General features: G+C 40.8%; 1 protein-coding gene across 6 annotated transcripts in view; it reads left to right on the forward strand.

The window, feature by feature from the left end:
• Positions 1–18388, forward strand: part of LOC139413477 (transcription factor SOX-13-like) — a 70286-nt gene that overhangs the window by 46633 nt on the left and 5265 nt on the right. For all 6 annotated transcript variants that reach the window (XM_071160930.1, XM_071160928.1, XM_071160929.1 and 3 more), the window contains 2 exons: positions 2350–2512; positions 4544–4662. In XM_071160930.1, coding sequence (XP_071017031.1) covers positions 2350–2512; positions 4544–4662 — 282 coding nt within the window. The remainder of the gene's footprint in view (positions 1–2349; positions 2513–4543; positions 4663–18388) is intronic.

The raw sequence follows: 18388 nt of genomic DNA on the forward strand, positions 1-18388 counted from the left end.
CTCAGAACAGCTGGCCCTTGGATGTACACAGAGAGCTAACATTAATAATATGCATGTCACTCTTCTGGCTCGAAGTCAATCTCTTCTCCACTTTATCACTACTTGTATTTGTGAGAGGTATTGACATGTTGAATGCACCGAGCTGTCTGTTTGAACTAATGGCGCACAGCTCGGACACCCATGCATACCACAAAAGACATGCCACCAGAGGACTCTTCACAGTCCCCAAGTCCAGAACAGACTATGGAAAGTGCACAGTACTACATAGAGCCATGACAACATTAGATTTAAGAAACAGATAAAAATACACCTTATGGAACAGTGGGACTGTGAAGCAACACAAACATAGGCACAGACCCATGCATACAAACACACGATAACATACGCACTATACACACACGTACACATGGATTTTGTGTTGTAGATATGTGATAGTAGAGTAGGGGCCTGAGGGCACAAACTTAATGTGTTGTGAATGTATTGTAATGTTTTTAAAAATGTATAACGGCCTTCATTTCACTGGACCCCAGGAAGAAGGCAGCAGCTAATGGGGATCCATAATAAATACAAATACTACCCACCTGATTCAAATCATCAACTCATCATCAGGCTTTGATGATTTGACTCAAGTGTGTAGTGCTAGGGCAAAACAAGTGTGTAGTGCTAGGGCAAAACAAGTGTGTAGTGCTAGGGCAAAACAAGTGTGTAGTGCTAGGGCAAAACAAGTGTGTAGTGCTAGGGCAAAACAAGTGTGTAGTGCTAGGGCAAAACAAGTGTGTAGTGCTAGGGCAAAACAAGTGTGTAGTGCTAGGGCAAAACAAGTGTGTAGTGCTAGGGCAAAACAAGTGTGTAGTGCTAGGGCAAAACAAGTGTGCACCCCTTTGGGTCCCCAGGACCAGGATTGAGAACCACTGCACTATACTATATACTATACACTATACTCAAGCAATAAGGCACATGGCCAATATACCACGGCCAAGGACTGTTATTATGCACGACGCAACGTAGAGTGCCTGGATACAGCCCTTAGCCGTGGTATATTAGCCATATACCATAAACCCCCGTCGTGCCTTATTGCTATTATAAAAAGGTTACCAATGTAATTAGCAGTAAAAATAAATGTTTTGTCATACCCGTGGTATACGCCGTGATATACCACAGCCAATCAGCATTCAGGGCTCGAACCACCCAGTTTATAATTTACTATACACTATACCAGGGTTATTTGACTCTTACCCTACAAAGTACCTGATAATGAATTGCGTACACCTGGTGTCCCAGGTCTAAATCAGTCCCTGATTAGAGGGGAACAATGAAAAAATGCAGTGGAACTGGCTATACTATACACTATACTATACACTATACTTTACAGTAGCACCTATGTCCAGATTCAAGCTTTGCACCTGTTCGTTTGCCGAGGGAATAAAATATAAAAGGGAAGCAAATGATGTTAATGTTTCTATAAAGACAGTTCCATGTCTTTTCTTTTCTGTATTTATTCCCTTCCTGAAAATAACAGCTGCAAATACTGCACAGGTGCAAGCATTATTTTAGCATAGATTTACTTGTATTTTTGTGCAAATGTCATGTTAGTGGCTGAAGCCTGAACTATGTATGGGCCTAAAGGGTTCATCATACTGTAGTCCAAAACGTGTACACACAGCAGTGTTCTAGAATATTGGACCGTTGGCTTTCATACTTTTCGAATTCTCAACTCAGCTCAATCAATTTCTCCAACTGTCATCACATTCAAATGAATAGAGGACTCGTACCGGGAGACGGGTTGGTTGGAAATTGTGGGGAGGTGCACGTTTGGCCCTGTGGCCGAACTAATATGCCTCAGCTTCCGTGGACTATGATTTATGCTTAAGAAGCTAGCTCTCTTAGGACTACAGATACAGGCTAGATCTCTTTGAAAACACTGTCAAAACAATGCACTCCAAATTAACAATGGATGTTTCTGGTACACTACACCCCATTCACAATTGTGTGCGCAATGCATGCTCTTTCTGCACAGTTGGTTCTCAAGTGGAAAAGAGCATCACATAAATAACTAAACAAAGTAATCAGGACAAAGAGAAAGAACATGCAACAGAAATGTTAGATTAAAGAAACACTACAGAGGTGTGAGATTACATATCTGTCATGCATAACCCTAACACATACACACCCACCTCATACCTCGGTGTGTGTGTGTGTTTATTATATTGACATGGATGAGAACTGTACGTTGTGTGTTTTTTAAATATTTACTCAGCGTATAAGCAGTGTAGTGTATTGTGTTTCTGTGTTTCTGTGTTGTGCTGACACACCCCTGATGGTCTAGTCTCTTGTATATTTTCCCCTTAGGAAGCCAGCCAGCCTCTGAACTTGACCTCCAAGCCCAAGGGGATGGACATTGGGAACATCCCCAGCCCGCAGTCCTTTGAGCTGGGCACGTTGACACTGCAGGGGGGGTATAGACCCAGAGACAACCATAGAGACAGCCCCTCACGACCTGCACTTAACCTGGGTCTGTCTGCACACACACATTTATGCTACACACACACACACACAACACCTACATACTAGAGGTCGACCGATAACGATTTTTCAACATAGATAACGATTATTGGAGGACCAAAAAAAGTCGATACAAATTAATTGGACGATTTATTTGTAATAATGACAATTACAACAATACTGAATGAACACTTTTATTTGAACTTAATATAATACATCAATAAAATCAATTTAACCTCAAGTATATAATGAAACCTGTTTAGATGGTTTAAATTGGTTTAAATAATGCAAAAACAAAGTGTTGTAAAAGTGCAATATGTGCCATGTAAAACAGCTAACGTTTAAGTTCCTTGCTCAGAACATGAGAACATATGAAAGCTGGTGGTTCCTTTTAACATGAGACTTCAATATTCCCAGGTAAGAAGTTTTAGGTTGTAGTTATTATAGAAATTATAGGACTATTTCTGTCTAAACCATTTGTATTTCATATATCTTTGACTATTGGATGTTCTTATAGGCACTATAGTATTGCCAGTGTAACAGTATAGCTTCCTTCCCTCTCCTCGCCCCTACCTGGGCTTGAACCAGGGACACATCGACAACAGCCACCCTCGAAGCATCGTTACCCACCACTCCACAAAAGCTGCAGCCCTTGCAGAGCAAGGGGAACAACTACTTCAAGGTCTCAGAGCGAGTGACGTCACCAGTTGAAAAGCTGTTAGCGCACAACCTGCTAACTAGCTAGCCATTTCACATCGGTTACACCAGCCTAATCTCGGGAGTTGATAGGCTTGAAGTCATAAACAGCTCAATGCTTGAAGAGCTGCTGGCAAATGCAGGAAAGTGCTGTTTGAATGAATACTTACGAGCCTGCTGCTGCCTACCATCGCTCAGTCAGACTGCTCTATCAAATATCAAATCATAGACTTAATTATAACATAATAACACACCGAAATACGAGCCTTAGGTCATTAATATGGTCAAATCCGGAAACTATCATTTCGTGAAAAAAAACATTTATTCTTTCAGTGAAATACGGAACCGTTCCGTATTTATCTAACAGGTGGCATCCATGTCTAAATATTGCTGTTACATTGCACAACCTTCAATGTTATGTCATAATTATGTACAATTCTGGCAAATTAATTATGTTCTTTGTTAGGAAGAAATTGTCTTCACACAGGTCACAACAAGCCAGGCTGCCCAAACTGCTGCAAATAACCTGACTGCTTGCAAGAGAAGTGACACAATTTCCCTAGTTAAAAGAAATTCATGTTAGCAGGCAATATTAACTAAATATGCAGGTTTAAAAATATATACTTGTGTATTGATTTTAAAGAAAGGCATTGATGTTTATGGTTAGGTACACTTTGGTGCAACAACAGTGCTTTTTTTCGCAAATGCGCTTGTTAAATCGTCAACCGTTTGTCGAAGTAGGCTGTGATTCGATGAGAAATTAACAGGCACCACAGCGATTATATGCAACCCAGGACAAGCTATATAAACTAGTAATATCATCAACTATGTGTAGTTAACTAGTGATTATGTTAAGAATGATTGTTTTTATAAGATAAGTTTAATGCTAGCTAGCAACTTACCTTGACTTCTTGCTGCACTCGCATAACAGGTAGTTAGCCTGCCACGCAGTCTCCTCGTGGAGTGCAATGTAATCGGCCACAATCGGTGTCCAAAAATGTGGATTACCGATAGTTATGAAAACTTGAATCGGCCATTCCGATTAATCGGTCGACCTCTACTACATACCTCCTTCCACTCATGACATTCTTTACCTTCAGGCATGTCAACACTCTGTGTGTGTGTGTGTGTGTGTGTGAGAGAGCTTGTTCCCCCTTTGACTTTAGGACTTATGCTCTATCAGCGAGTCTGTCACCACCCACACTCTCCCTCTGAAACAATAAGTGTACTCTGTTGTCTTGACATTTGCAACACTTTGTTGGTGCCCTGCACATCTGAACATCTGATGACGATTTGTTCCTCACTTTTCTTCCCTCTCTCTCTCTCTCCTTCTCTCTCTCTGCAGGATTTCTGGGAGAGGGGGATGTGGTCACCCAGGCCATCCATGATGCCCAGCAGCTGCTGCGGAGTTATGGGCCGGGCGGAAGAGAGCGGGAGCGAGAGAGAGAGAGCACTGCCAGGATGGTAAGCCATTGTCCAAAGACACACAGACACACACACTCTCAGACCACTGTCCTTGTCAGTCTCTCTTTATGGAGGAGTGTGTAGCCTCCTCTAAACACCCATCACACACACACACAGACTGGCAGGCTAAGGGCTGTGGCTGGGTTCAGTTCCAGGTTTAGGGTTACAGGGAGCCGTGGTCTCAGTGGCTATTATAGACTGGAGAATGTCTCAGCCACACACACACACACACACACACACACACACACACACACACACACACACACACACACACACACACACACACACACACACACACACACACACACACATAGAATGTCTCAGCCATGTCCTCCAGCAGGAACAACAGCTGCTGTAAACTCACAACAGTGCTCTTAGAACACCATGGTGATGACTCACCTATCTCCTTTGTCCACTGTAACACACCACTTCCCCCCTCTCCCCCTTCTCTCTTTCCTCCACCCCTCTTCCTCCTCTCCTTTCCAGACACATAGAAAAAAAGTTCGGCCAAGTGTGTTTTAAATGTAGAATTTTCATGGACCCCACAATGGCAACAAAAGCTCCAAGGCGAGTTCAATCTTCAGCAGTAACAATGTCATTGTTGTGGAGCATATGGTGCCATCATATGGGAGAGTTCTTGTCACCCTAATTTCTTGCACCCCTCCTCTCCTTCTCTCCTCCCCATCCCTCTATTATTTCCTTCTTTATTTTATTTCCAAAAAATGTTTTATTGAATATCCGAAACATACGATATACTTGCAGTGAAGCCGCTCAACAACTCCATCATACCAGTCATCCAACAAACTCCCATTCAGAGCGACACACTGAAGCATCCAGGGTCAATGCCCTGCTCAAGGGCACGTTGACATATCTCCCAACAGGCCAATAAACGTGAACCCGAACCCTCCAAGATCCCCCCCACAGTTCCCCAATAGCTGTCCCTCAACCATTCGAGACCCCTCCCACAGCCCCCCCAAAGAAGAAAAATAAAAAATACAATTATTTCCCCACCCCCAAGAACCCCCCCCCCCCCCCCAATGCACCAACAGCCAAGAGAATGAACTAAAGAGAAAAAATAAAGACACAAGAAAGCAGCAAACAACGCAAAAAAATATTATTAAAAAAATAACATTTTAAACATAGGACATCAAGGACAACTAAAATCAGAACAGCATTGCCAACTGTATATGTTTGTGTGCATGTCTGGCACTATTACATGTGTCGTGTCTTTACTATCATTAAACTGAAGACTTATAGTTTTTATCAAAGATTCTCTGTAATTAGTATTACGCGATTTAAACTCATTAATTATGTAACTGTAATTAACTAGGAAGTCGGGGCACCAAGGAAAATATTCAGATTACAAAGTTATAATTTCCCAATATAACCTTTCAGATATTTTCATATCTGATCAATAGTCTTCGAATTAATGAATTATTTACTTTACCTCACATTAGTCTCATTCCAAACGTCGTAAATTGTTGGTTATCTGCACGAACCCAGTCTTCACTATGAGTCTTCCATACATCAATTGTCTTAAATCATTTATTTATAAACTAACTAAACAATCACAGAAGTGCACACACAAATAAACAAAGTAAATATGGTTACAAGAAATGATAGGAAAATGTGCCCTAGTGGGCTAAACCGGTATGGCGGCTTGTTAGACAAAAGGGAAGTGGGGGTCGACTAAGAAGTCACTACAGAGTTAATAATTATAACAATTGAAATGCTAATCCTTTACACATAAACGCTCACTCATTCGGGAACAATTGCAATCAATATATATATTTACGCTCAGTGTATCGTCTTGATCGCTGTTGAAAAGTTTGTTTCTTTTGTAGAATTATCCGTCTCTCTCTGTCGTGGTTATAGCGGATAGTTCAGAGTGACATTCATTCATGTAGAATGGATGTTTTGGCGGTTGTCGTTCTTCGCGTTCAATGATACCGAATTCCTAGTTGCAGACTAGTAATTAATATCAAAGACTTGTTCTTATTCTGTCGGTATCGATAGTCTAAGAGTTTAACCACGTGGTATGGTTAAAAGATTCAGCAATGGTCTGCAACCTTTGTCCTCCCGTGATTGAGAGAAACATGGTCTACTGAGAATTTCTCAAAGTTGGGTTTTATTCGGAATTGCAGAAAAGGGGCTGCTGTCCCAGGATGCCTGACCCTAACTGGGCTCATGGGCGGTCCTCTGATTTAGTTCAACTCAAAAGGGAATTGGAGTTTCCTTCATTAAACAGTCCAAAATCACATTACACAATTTTACAAACAGTATCATACTCACTCATTCATCTTATACAACAATTAGATGTAAACCTCATATCTGAGGCTATTATATAAACAGCGTTATGGTAATGTGGCCACACCGTCTCCCATGAGCTTCCCCAAGTTGTAACAAACGGACCAGTTCGTAGCTGGATTCTTCACCGACCTTTTATACCTTCTCCGGAATATGAAATTTGTTCGGATCTCAAGTTCTGTGAGGTGGAAGAAATTCACTCTGTCTCTTATACTGTGTCCATGAGGAGATAATCTCTTCAAGGAATTTACGACCTCCTGGTTGAAGGAGCAGAGAGAGGCAGGGAGAGGGGGATGGTGCTTGCTGTACCCAAAGAGGGAAACGTCATGACACGTATGTGTGTGTGTGTTCTTGTATGCGTTTATTTGAATGAGAGCGTGTGTATATGCATGTGTACAAACACCTGCACGGCATCCGCCTCAGGCAAACTAGCATTAGTTGTAAAAACACTGCCTCTCAGTGTCATTCAAACATCATTTTTATTACGTTTTATTTAGACTTTTCTTTTTTAAAACTTTTATCATTCTATCTCTCGCACAGCAACTCCACTCCCACTACAATTCCACATCCCAACCCTCAGCTTCCCTCAGCCCATCCCATCTATCTCTGCTTGCCACCCACTTCGGGTTTCTACGCAACACATATCTTTCAACTATGCTGTGATGTTTAACATACAATTTCAATCTATCGAATAGAATCCACAGATTGCGAGTTGAAGATAAATACTTTTACTAAGAGTATTAGTATATTAGTAATTGACTGACCCAGTCTCTCCAGACCTCCTAACAGTACTATTTCTAGGGTCAATTTTAGATCAATGCTATGCATTTTCAGCCATTCCTGAACCTGAGACCAGAAACAGGCTACCTGAGGGCAATACCAAAATAAATGCTCTATTGATTCTGTATCCTCACAACAAAATCTGCAGAGCTTCCATGATTTTATGACCCAATTATTCAACATTTTGTTGGTCGCAGGAATTCTATATAATATTTTTAGCTGAAAAGCACGAAGTCTTGAATCTTGTGGTGTTTTATATATCATCTCATACACCCTGTACCGTAGAATCGGTACATCAAAAAATGTCTTCCCAACTATTTTGTCATCTGTATGGCACAGTTGTCAACATCCTGGTCCTCAAATGAAACTGGTATACTTTCCTGTTTATGCTGTTTTTATTCCTCTGCCAGTTTGGATCCTTTATGGGCAGACAGACCAGTTCCCTGCTTCCTCCATTTTTGGGGTACTGCTGTAATCAATTGGTTGTACTCTTGGATTGAGCAGACCTTCCCGTACCATTCTGATAACTCCATGAAGGACATAACTCTACCATTCCAATTTACAATATCATTTAAGAACAAAATACCCTTTTCAAACATCTTTCCCATAAATACAGGTATTCTATCAACCAGCACATTTGAGTAGCCATAATATTTGTTCTATCTTTTCAGGGGGATGAAATTAAAATTGTAGCCAGCCCTGCAATGCTCGTTTGAAAAAGAGAGATACTTTGAAAAAAGTATAATTTTCAATTAATTGAAAATGAGACATGGCAATATGCACAAAGGCAATTCGATGAGCTTTTATTAGTAATCCACTTGAACCATTTAGGGTTCAAGTAAACCTTTTGAATAAATTAAGCTTTTAGAGAAAGCTTTAGTGCTTTTATATTTAATAATCTCAACTCACCCAACTCATATTCATTATATAGATAGGTACGTTTTATTTTGTCTGGTTTAGCGTCCCAGATAAAGCTAAATATTTTTTGCTCATATAATTTGAAAAACAAGAACCATAAGTAAGTGAGTAAACTGAGATATGACTAAGGAGTTAATCAGGGCAATTTTCCATAAATAGACAGGTATTTACCTCTCCATGGTTGCAGGACCATGTCTATTTGTACATGTTTTCTATTGAAAATCATTGTGGAGAGCTTATTTATATATTTTTTGATATGAATACCAAGTATGTCTACTTCAGCATCAACCCATTTTATAGGTAAACTGCAGGGTAATGTGAAAGTTGTATTTAACATTTTTTTTTTTAAAGATCTAACAATACGTAATATTGTACACTTACGTAAGCTTGCGGACTTAATATAAAACTTGAGTCATCGGCATACGTCCATGTCTTGGATTTCTAATCCTCTGTTGTTATTGGATCTGATTTTAATAGCTAGCATTTCGATGGCCATAACGAATATATATGGTGACAGCGGACACCCTTGTTTAACTCCTTTTGACAATTCAAAAATCTCTGAGAAGTAGCTGTTATTTCCTAATTTACACACGGGGTTGCTATAAATGATTTTTTACCCATTTTATAAGAGAATTACCGAAATTGAAAAAAATCCAGGCAATTATAAAATCCAGTCGTACTTTATCAAATGTTTTTTTTTTCAATGGCTAACTACCAGGAAGTTTGAACAGACCGGTTGAGTGGGTGTCGAGCACATATTCATGAGCTCGCCTTGACTGACAGTTCTTTGAAACACCTATGTCAAGCAACTTGGATGCAGTGTTGTAGTAAAATCATCTCAAGCATATTTGGTGATACTCAAAGCAACTCAAACAACATTGAACTTGCATCAATGATGTCCATTTTTAATACATAGTTTTGGCATGTCTCTTGTGATACGTTTCACAGCAGCACTGACGGATGTGTTGACATGACAACTGCGCCAGAGTTTTGAACGACCCTTCCCCCTATTTTGTTCCATGCTGGAAACATATGTTTCCCTTCCATCTGTGTCTGATAATTATCTTTGCCATAGGTGAATAGGGTAAACTTTTAATTATATTTGCTGACACCCTACAGTTAAATTTTGGCACTAATATAGTAGCAATTTAGCTACAGTTGAAGTCGGAAGTTTACATTCACTTAGGTTGGAGTCATTAAAACTTGTTTTTCAACCACTCCACAAATGTCTTGTTAACAAACCTATAGTTTTGGCAAGTCGGTTAGGACATCTACTTTGTGCATGACACAAGTAGTTTTTCCAACAATTGTTTACAGAGATTATTTCACTTATAATTCACTGTTTCACAACTCCAGTGGGTCAGAAGTTTACATACACTAAGTTGATTGTGCCTTTAAGCAGCTTGGAAAATTCCAGAAAATGGTGTCATGGCTTTAGAAGCTTCTGATAGGCTAATTGACATAATTTGAGTCAATTGGAGGTGTACCTGTGGATATATTTCAAGGCCTACCTTCAGACTCAGTACCTCTTTGCTTGACATCATTGGAAAATCAAAAGAAATCAGCCAAGACCTCGGGAAAATAGATTGTAGACCTCCACAAGTCTGGTTCATCCTTGGGAGCAATTTCCAAACGTCTGAAGGTACAACGTTCATCTGTACAAACAATAGTACGCAAGTATGAACACTATGGGACCACGCAGCCGTCATACCACTCAGGAAGAAGACGCGTTCTGTCTCCTAGAGATGAACGTACTTTGGTGCGAGAAGTGCAAATCAATCCCAGAACAACACCAAAGGACCTTGTGAAGGTGCTGGAAGAAACGGGTACAAGCGTATCTATATTCACATTAAAACGAGTCCTATATCGACACAATCTGAAAGGCCGCTTAGCAAGGAAGAAGCTACTGCTCCAAAACCGCCATAAATATGCCAGACTACGGTTTGCAATTGCACATAGGGACATAGATCATACTTTTTGGAGAAATATTCTATGGTCTGATGAAACAAAAATAGAACTGTTTGGCCATAATAACCATCGTTATGTTTGGAGGAAAACGGGGGAGGCTTGCAAGCCAAAGAACACCATCCCAACCGTAAAGCACGGGGGTGGCAGCATCATGTTGTGGGGTTGCTTTGCTGCAGGAGGGACTGGTACACTTCACAAAATAGATGGCAACATGAGGAAGGAAAATGATGTGGATGTATTGAAGCAACATCTCAAGAAATCAGTCAGGAAGTTAAAGCTTGGTCGCAAATGGGTCTTACAACTGGACAATGACCCCAAGCATACTTCCAAAGTTGTGGCAAAATGGCTTAAGGACAACAAAGTCAAGGTTTTGGAGTGGCCATCACAAAGCCCTGACCTCAAGCAAGGAGGCCTACAAACCTGACTCAGTTACACCAGCTCTGTCAGGAGGAATGGGCCAAAATTCACCCAACTTATTGTGGGACGCTTGTGGAAGGCTACCCGAAACATTTGACCCAAGCGAAACAATTTAAAGGCAATGCTACCAAGTAATAATTGAGTGTATATAAATCTCTGACCCACTGGAAATGTGATGAAAGAAATAAAAGGTAGAATAAATCAAACATCATATCCCTGGATTTCAACCGCAAGCTCTGGACATTTACACCTGGATCTCGCAGCTAGCTAACTGCTATCGGTGTGACTATTGGCTTACGTCGATCCCGGAGCAAACATCAATTATTCCGGAGCTAGCCAGCTGAAGAGTTCCATCAGCCACTCCTGGGCTACAATCATCTGTCCGGACCCGTTTTACTGCCGATGCGGAGCCCCACCGGGCCTTCATGACTGGACTACCGACGTTATTTGCCCGAGGGAGTTATCCAACTGGCCCCTCCCTCGCGACGTTACCTGAATGCCCATCTGCGGCCCTCTAATCGTTAGTTGTCTTATCGGCTGCTATCTGAATAGGTCTATCGGACAATTTTTCTTGGGTCACTATAACTATATCTATTTTGCCAATTGGAATGATCCCCTCTACCACACGGAACACCACTAATCTACCGACGGAAATGCACGAGGTGGCTAAAAACAGGCCTCCATCCTATGCTAGCTTGCTACCGATGGCCCGGCTAGCTGTCTGAATCGCCGTTACCCCAACCAACCTCACTACTCACTGGACCCTTATGATCACTCGACTAAGCATGCCTCACCTTAATGTCAATATGCCTTGTCCATTGCTGTTCTGGTTAGTGTTTATTGGCTTATTTCACTGTAGAGCCTCTAGCCCTGCTCATTATACCTTTTCCAGCCTTTTCAGTTCCACCACACACACGCGATGACATCACCTGGTTTCAATGATGTTTCTAGACACAATATCTCTCTCATCATCACTCAATTCACATCCTACCATACCTTTGTCTGTACATTATACCTTGAAGCTATTTTATCGCCCCCAGAAACCTCCTTTTACTCTCTGTTCCGGACGTTCTAGACGACCAATTCTCATAGCTTTTTAGCCGTACCCTTATCCTACTCCTCCTCTGTTCCTCTGGTGATGTAGAGGTGAATCCAGAACCTGCAGTGCCTAGCTCCACTCCTATTCCCCAGGCGCTCTCTTTTGATGACTTCTGTAACCGTAATAACCTTGGTTTCATGTATGTTAACATTAGAAGCCTCCTCCCTAAGTTTGTTTTATTCACTGCTTTAGCACACTCTGCCAACCCGGATGTTCTAGCCGTGTCTGAATCCTGGCTTAGGAAGACCACCAAAAATTCTGAAATCGCCATCCCTAACTACAACATTTTCAGACTAGATAGAACGGCCAAAGGGGGCGGTGTTGCAATCTATTGCAAAGATAGGACAGAACTCTGCAGGCTACTATCCAGGTCTGTACCCAAACAATTTGAACCTCTACTTTTAAAAATCCAGGTCTGTACCAAAACAATTTGAACTACTTTAAAAAATCCACCTCTCTAAAAACAAGTTTCTCACCGTCGCCGCCTGCTATAAACCACCCTCTGCCCCCAGCTGTGCTCTGGATACCATATGTGAACTGATTGTCCCCATCTATCTTCAGAGCTCATGCTGCTAGGCGACCTAAACTGGAACATGCTTAACTTCTTCGATATAGGGGGCGCACTTTTAATTTTGGGATGAAAAACGTTCCCGTTTTAAACAAGATTCTTTGTCACGAAAAGATGCTCGACTATGCATATAATTGACAGCTTTGGAAAGAAAACACTCTGACGTTTCCAAAACTGCAAAGATATTGTCTGTGAGTGCCACAGAACTGATGTTACAGAAAAAACCCAGATAAAAATACAATCAAGAAGTGCCGCATTTTTTTAAACCGCCTCATGGCAATGACTCCTTATATGGCTGTGGAGGAGCTAGGAGTCAGCTTACCTTTTCCACGTTTTCCCCAAGGTGTCTGCAGCATTGTGACGTATTTGTAGGCATATCATTGGAAGATTGACCATAAGAGACTACATTTACCAGGTGGTCGCTTGGTGTCCGCAGTCGCAATTATTGCGTAATCTCCAGCTGCAGCATTTTTCCGTTTGCCTCTGATGAGAAACCGACTGCCAGGAATGATTTTTCATCGAATATAATTGTGAAAAACACCTTGAGGATTGATTCTAAACAACGTTTGCCATGTTTCTGTCGATATTATGGAGCTAATTTGGAAAAGAGTTTGGCGTTGTAAGTGACTGCATTTTAGTTTTTATTTCTTAGCCAAACGTGATGAACAAAACGGAGCTATTTCTCTTACACAAATAATATTTTTGGAAAAAATTAACATTTGCTATCTAACTGAGAGTCTCGTCATTGAAAACATCCAAAGTTCTTCAAAGGTAAATGATTTTATTTGAATGCTTTTCTTGTTTTTGTGAAAATGTTGCCTGCTGAATGCTAGGCTTAATGCTATGCTAGGCTATCAATACTCTTACACAAATGCTTGTGTAGCTTTGGTTAAAGCATATTTTGAAAATCTGAGATGACAGTGTTGTTAACAAAAGGCTAAGCTTGTTTCAATATATTTATTTCATTTCATTTGCGATTTTCATGAATAGGAAACGTTGCGTTATGGTAATGAGCTTGAGGCTATGATTACGCTCCCGGATACGGGATTGCTCGACGCTAGAGGTTAACACCCCAACCATCCTACAATCTAAGCTTGATGCCCTCAATCTCACACAAATTATCAATGAACCTACCAGGTACCACCCCAAAGCTGTAAACACGGGCATCCTCATAGATATCATCCTACCCAACTTGCCCTCTAACTACACCTCTGCTGTTTTCAACCAAGATCTCAGCGATCACTGCCTCATTGCCTGGATCTGTAATGGGTCAGCGGTCAAACGACTTCCACTCATCACTGTCAAACTCTCCCTGAAACACTTCAGCGAGCAGGCCTTTCTAATCAACCTGGCCGGGGTATCCTGGAAGGATATTGATCTCATCCCGTCAGTAGAGGATGCCTGGTTATTTTTTTTAATGCATTCCTCACCATCTTAAATAAGCATGCCCCATTCAAGAAATATAGAACCAGGAACAGATATAGCCCTTGGTTCTCTCCAGACCTGACTGCCCTTAACCAACACAAAAACATCCTATGGCATTCTGCATTAGCATCGAACAGCCCCCGTGATATGCAACTTTTCAGGGAAGCTAGAAACCAATATACACAGGCAGTTGAAAAGCCAAGGCTAGCTTTTTCAAGCAGAAATTTGCTTCCTGCAACACAAACTCAAAAAAGTTCTGGGACACTGTAAAGTCCATGGAGAATAAGAACACCTCCTCCCTCACTGTCACCACCAATAAATCCACTATAATTGAGAATTTCAATAAGCATTTTTCTACGGCTGGCCATGCTTTCCACCTGGCTACCCCTACCCCGGTCAACAGCACTGCACCCCCCACAGCAACTCGCCCAAGCCTTCCACATTTCTCCTTCTCCCAAATCCAGTCAGCTGATGTTCTGAAAGAGCTGCAGAATTTGGACCCCTACAAATCAGCGGGGCTAGACAATCTGGACCCTTTCTTTCTAAAAGTATCTGCTGAAATTGTTGCAACCCCTACTACTAGCTTGTTCAACCTCTCTTTTGTGTCTTCTGAGATTCCCAAAGATTGGAAAGCAGCTACGGTCATCCCCTTTGAAGAGGGACACACTCTTGACCCAAACTGCTACAGACCTATATCTATCCTACCCTGCCTTTCTAAGGTCTTCGAAAGCCAAGTCAACAAACAGATTACCAACCATCCAGACGAGCTTCAATGCCATACAACTCACCTTCCGTGGCCTCCAATTGCTCTTAAATACAAGTAAAACTAAATGCATGCTTTCAACCGATCGCTGCCTGCACCTGCTCGCCCGTCCAATATGAACTCTCCTTCCAGACTCACATCAAACATCTCAAATCCAAAGTTAAATCTAGAATTGGCTTCCTATTTCGCAACAAAGCATCTTTCACTCATGCTGCCAAACCTACCCTTGTAAAACTGACTATCCTACCGATCCTTGACTTCGGCGATGTCATTTACAAAATAGCCTCCAGTACCCTACTCAATAAATTGGATGCAGTCTATCACAGTGCCATCCGTTTCGTCACCAAAGCCCCATATACTACCCACCACTGCGACCTGTACACACCCCCAAAACCAATTCTTCCTGTGTGGTGGTCCTAACTGACCTAAGACAGGGAATTTTTACTAGGATTAAATGTCAGGAATTGTGAAAAATGTTGTTCAAATGTATTTGGCTAAGGTATATGTAAACTTCCAACTTCAACTGTATATTTACCACCCCTCTCTGCAAACAAGTCTTCTCTGATGTTCGTTACAAGGCAGCACTTCTTTAAATTTGGAAAGAGACTATCATGTTACCATTGGTGTATTGAAATGAGAGTTAGGGTGATGTTTTGTTAATTTTATTTAACCTTTATTTAACTAGTCAAGTCAATTAAGAACAAATTCTTATTTACAATGACGGCCTACCAAATCTCACCCTATCCCCTTAATAATCCCGCCTCCTAAAGCCAAGTGTTTGACATGGGGGAGGGGACAGTAACGTTATGAGCAGACTTTATCAGTGTCGAAGCAACTGTCATTTTTCATACTTTGATCATTGTACTTTGATCTTGTTTCATCCAAATATCATCCAATTTCATTAAAAACATGATTTTGACTGTTCATGAACTTTAAACACCAGCTGAAATGAGAGGCATTTCCCTGCATCGAACTCACTCACTCACTCACTCACTCACTCACTGACCCAGGTTTGTTCGACAAAAGCAATGTCGCAAAAATATTGTGTAATGGAAATGGCAGATATAGGATAATTTTTATAAAGATCAACAACATTTTTATTCGTTTTTATTTAACAGGTAGATTTTTCTTTTCTCTAACTTTCTTTATTGTGACAAATGATGATGGAAACTGTATTTTTTTAGTAAATGTTATCAAAATAATTTTGAAGGTAGCTTACCGCCTTGTAACCAACATCGGAGAAGGCGTGTTTGCAGAGGGGCGTGGTTAATATAGCACTGTAAAAAGTATGCTTCTTTGCAGACAAGATTGCCTTGCCTTTCTTGGTTGGCTGGTTGCAAGTTTCACCATCCAATTATTTCAGATCTACAGGAGAGCAAGTGTCACCATGGCATGGGCCTTGGTGATACTTTAGCACATGAGAATTATTAGCATATGGAAAATATTAGTAAATTATTGCATTCTATCCATGCTGTCTTTCGCAGGCTACCTGAGACATGAAACAGATACAGTGCCTTTAGAAAGTATTTATACCCCTTGACTTATTTCACATTTTGTTGTCACAGCCTGAATTCAAAATGAATTTTAAAAATGTTTATAATTTTTTTTAACCTTTTATTTAACTAGGCAAGTCAGTTAAGAACAAATTCTTATTTACAATTACAGCCTACCCCGGCCAAACCCGGATGACGCTGGGCCAATTCTTCGCTTCCATATTGGACTCCCAATCTCGGCCAGATGTGATACAGCCTGGATTTATATTTTTTCTCACCCATCTACACACAATACCCCATAATGACAAAGTGAAAACATGTTTTTAGAAATATTTGCAAATTTATTGAAAATGAAATACAGAAATATCTCATTTACAAAAGTATTCAATGCATGTTAGAATTTCCTTTTGGCAGTGATTACATCTGTGAGTCTTTCACATTATTTTTAAATTCTTCAAGCTCGGTCAAGTTGGTTATTAATCATTGCTAGACAGCCATTTTCAAGTCTTGCCATAGATTTTCAAGTCAAAACTGTAACTAGGCCACTCGGGAACATTCAATGTCGTCTTGGTAAGCAACTCCAGTGTATATTTCGCCTTGTGTTTTAGGTTGTTGTTCTGCTGAAACGTGAATTTGTCTCCCAGTGTCTGTTGGAAAGCAGACTGAACCAGGTTTAGCTCTATTCCTTTTGACAAGCACATCCATAACATGATGAACCACCACCTTGAAAATATGAAGTGGTACTCAGTGATGTGTTGGATTTGCTCCAAACATAACACTTTGTATTCAGGGCATAAAGTTAATTTCTTTGCCACATTTTTGGCAGTTTTACTTTAGTGCCTTTTTGCAAACATGATGAATGTTTTGGAATATTTTTATTCTGTACAGGCTTCCTTCTTTCACTCTGTCATTTAGGTTAGTATTGTGGAGTAACTATATAGTTGTTGATCCATCCTCTACTTTCTCCTATCACAGCCATTAAACTCTGTAACTGTTTTAAAGTCACCATTGGCCTCATGGTGAAATCCCTGAGCGGTTTCATTCCTCTCCGGCAACTGAGTTAGGAAGGACGCCTGTATCTTTGTAGTAACTGGGTATATGGATATACCATCCAAAGTGTCATTAATAACTTCACCATGCTCAAAGGGATATTCAATGTCTGTTTAAATGATATATTTTATTTTTTAAACCCATATACCAATGGGTGCCCTTCTTTGTGAGGTATTGAAAAACATCCTTGGCGTTTGTATCTGTGTTTGAAATGCACTGCTCGACTAAGCTCCAGTTAATAGTATATAATAGTTTTTTGCACACAGTGAGTCCATGCAACTTATTATGTGAGGAAGGGAAAGGGGGATACCTATTCAGTTGCACAACTGAATACATTGAACTGAAGTGTGTCTTCCACATGTAACCCAACCCCTCTGAATGAGAGAGGTGCGGGGGGCTGCATTAATTGACGTCCACATAAACGGTGCCCGGGAAAGTTGTTGTTGGGGGATAACTGCCTTGCTCAAGTGCAGAAACGCAGATTTTTCCCACCTTGCCGCTTCAGGGATTCGAACCAGCGACCTTTCGGTTACTGGCCCAATGCTCTTAACCGCTAGGCTACCTGCCACCCAGAGTGACTTGTTAAGCACATTTTTACTAGTGAACTTCTTTAGACTTGCCATAGCAAATGGGTTGAATACCTATTAACACAAGACATTTCAGCTTTTTTTAATGATAGTAAAAATGTCAAAAAACATAATTCCACTTTGACATTATGGTATATTGTGTGTATGCCAGTGCCACTATCTCAATTTAATCCATTTTAGATATGGAAAAAGTCAAGGGGACTGAATACTTTCTGAAGCCACTGGTGAGGGAATACAGGCTTTTTATTAATGCGCAATTTGCCTGAAAGGGTCATGGAAACACTTCTTTTTTAATTTTACCCCTTTTTCTCCCCAATTTCGTGGTATCCAATTGTTGTAGTAGCTACTATC

This window comes from Oncorhynchus clarkii, chromosome 7 (genome assembly GCF_045791955.1).
Source record: "Oncorhynchus clarkii lewisi isolate Uvic-CL-2024 chromosome 7, UVic_Ocla_1.0, whole genome shotgun sequence".
Lineage (NCBI taxonomy): Eukaryota > Metazoa > Chordata > Actinopteri > Salmoniformes > Salmonidae > Oncorhynchus > Oncorhynchus clarkii.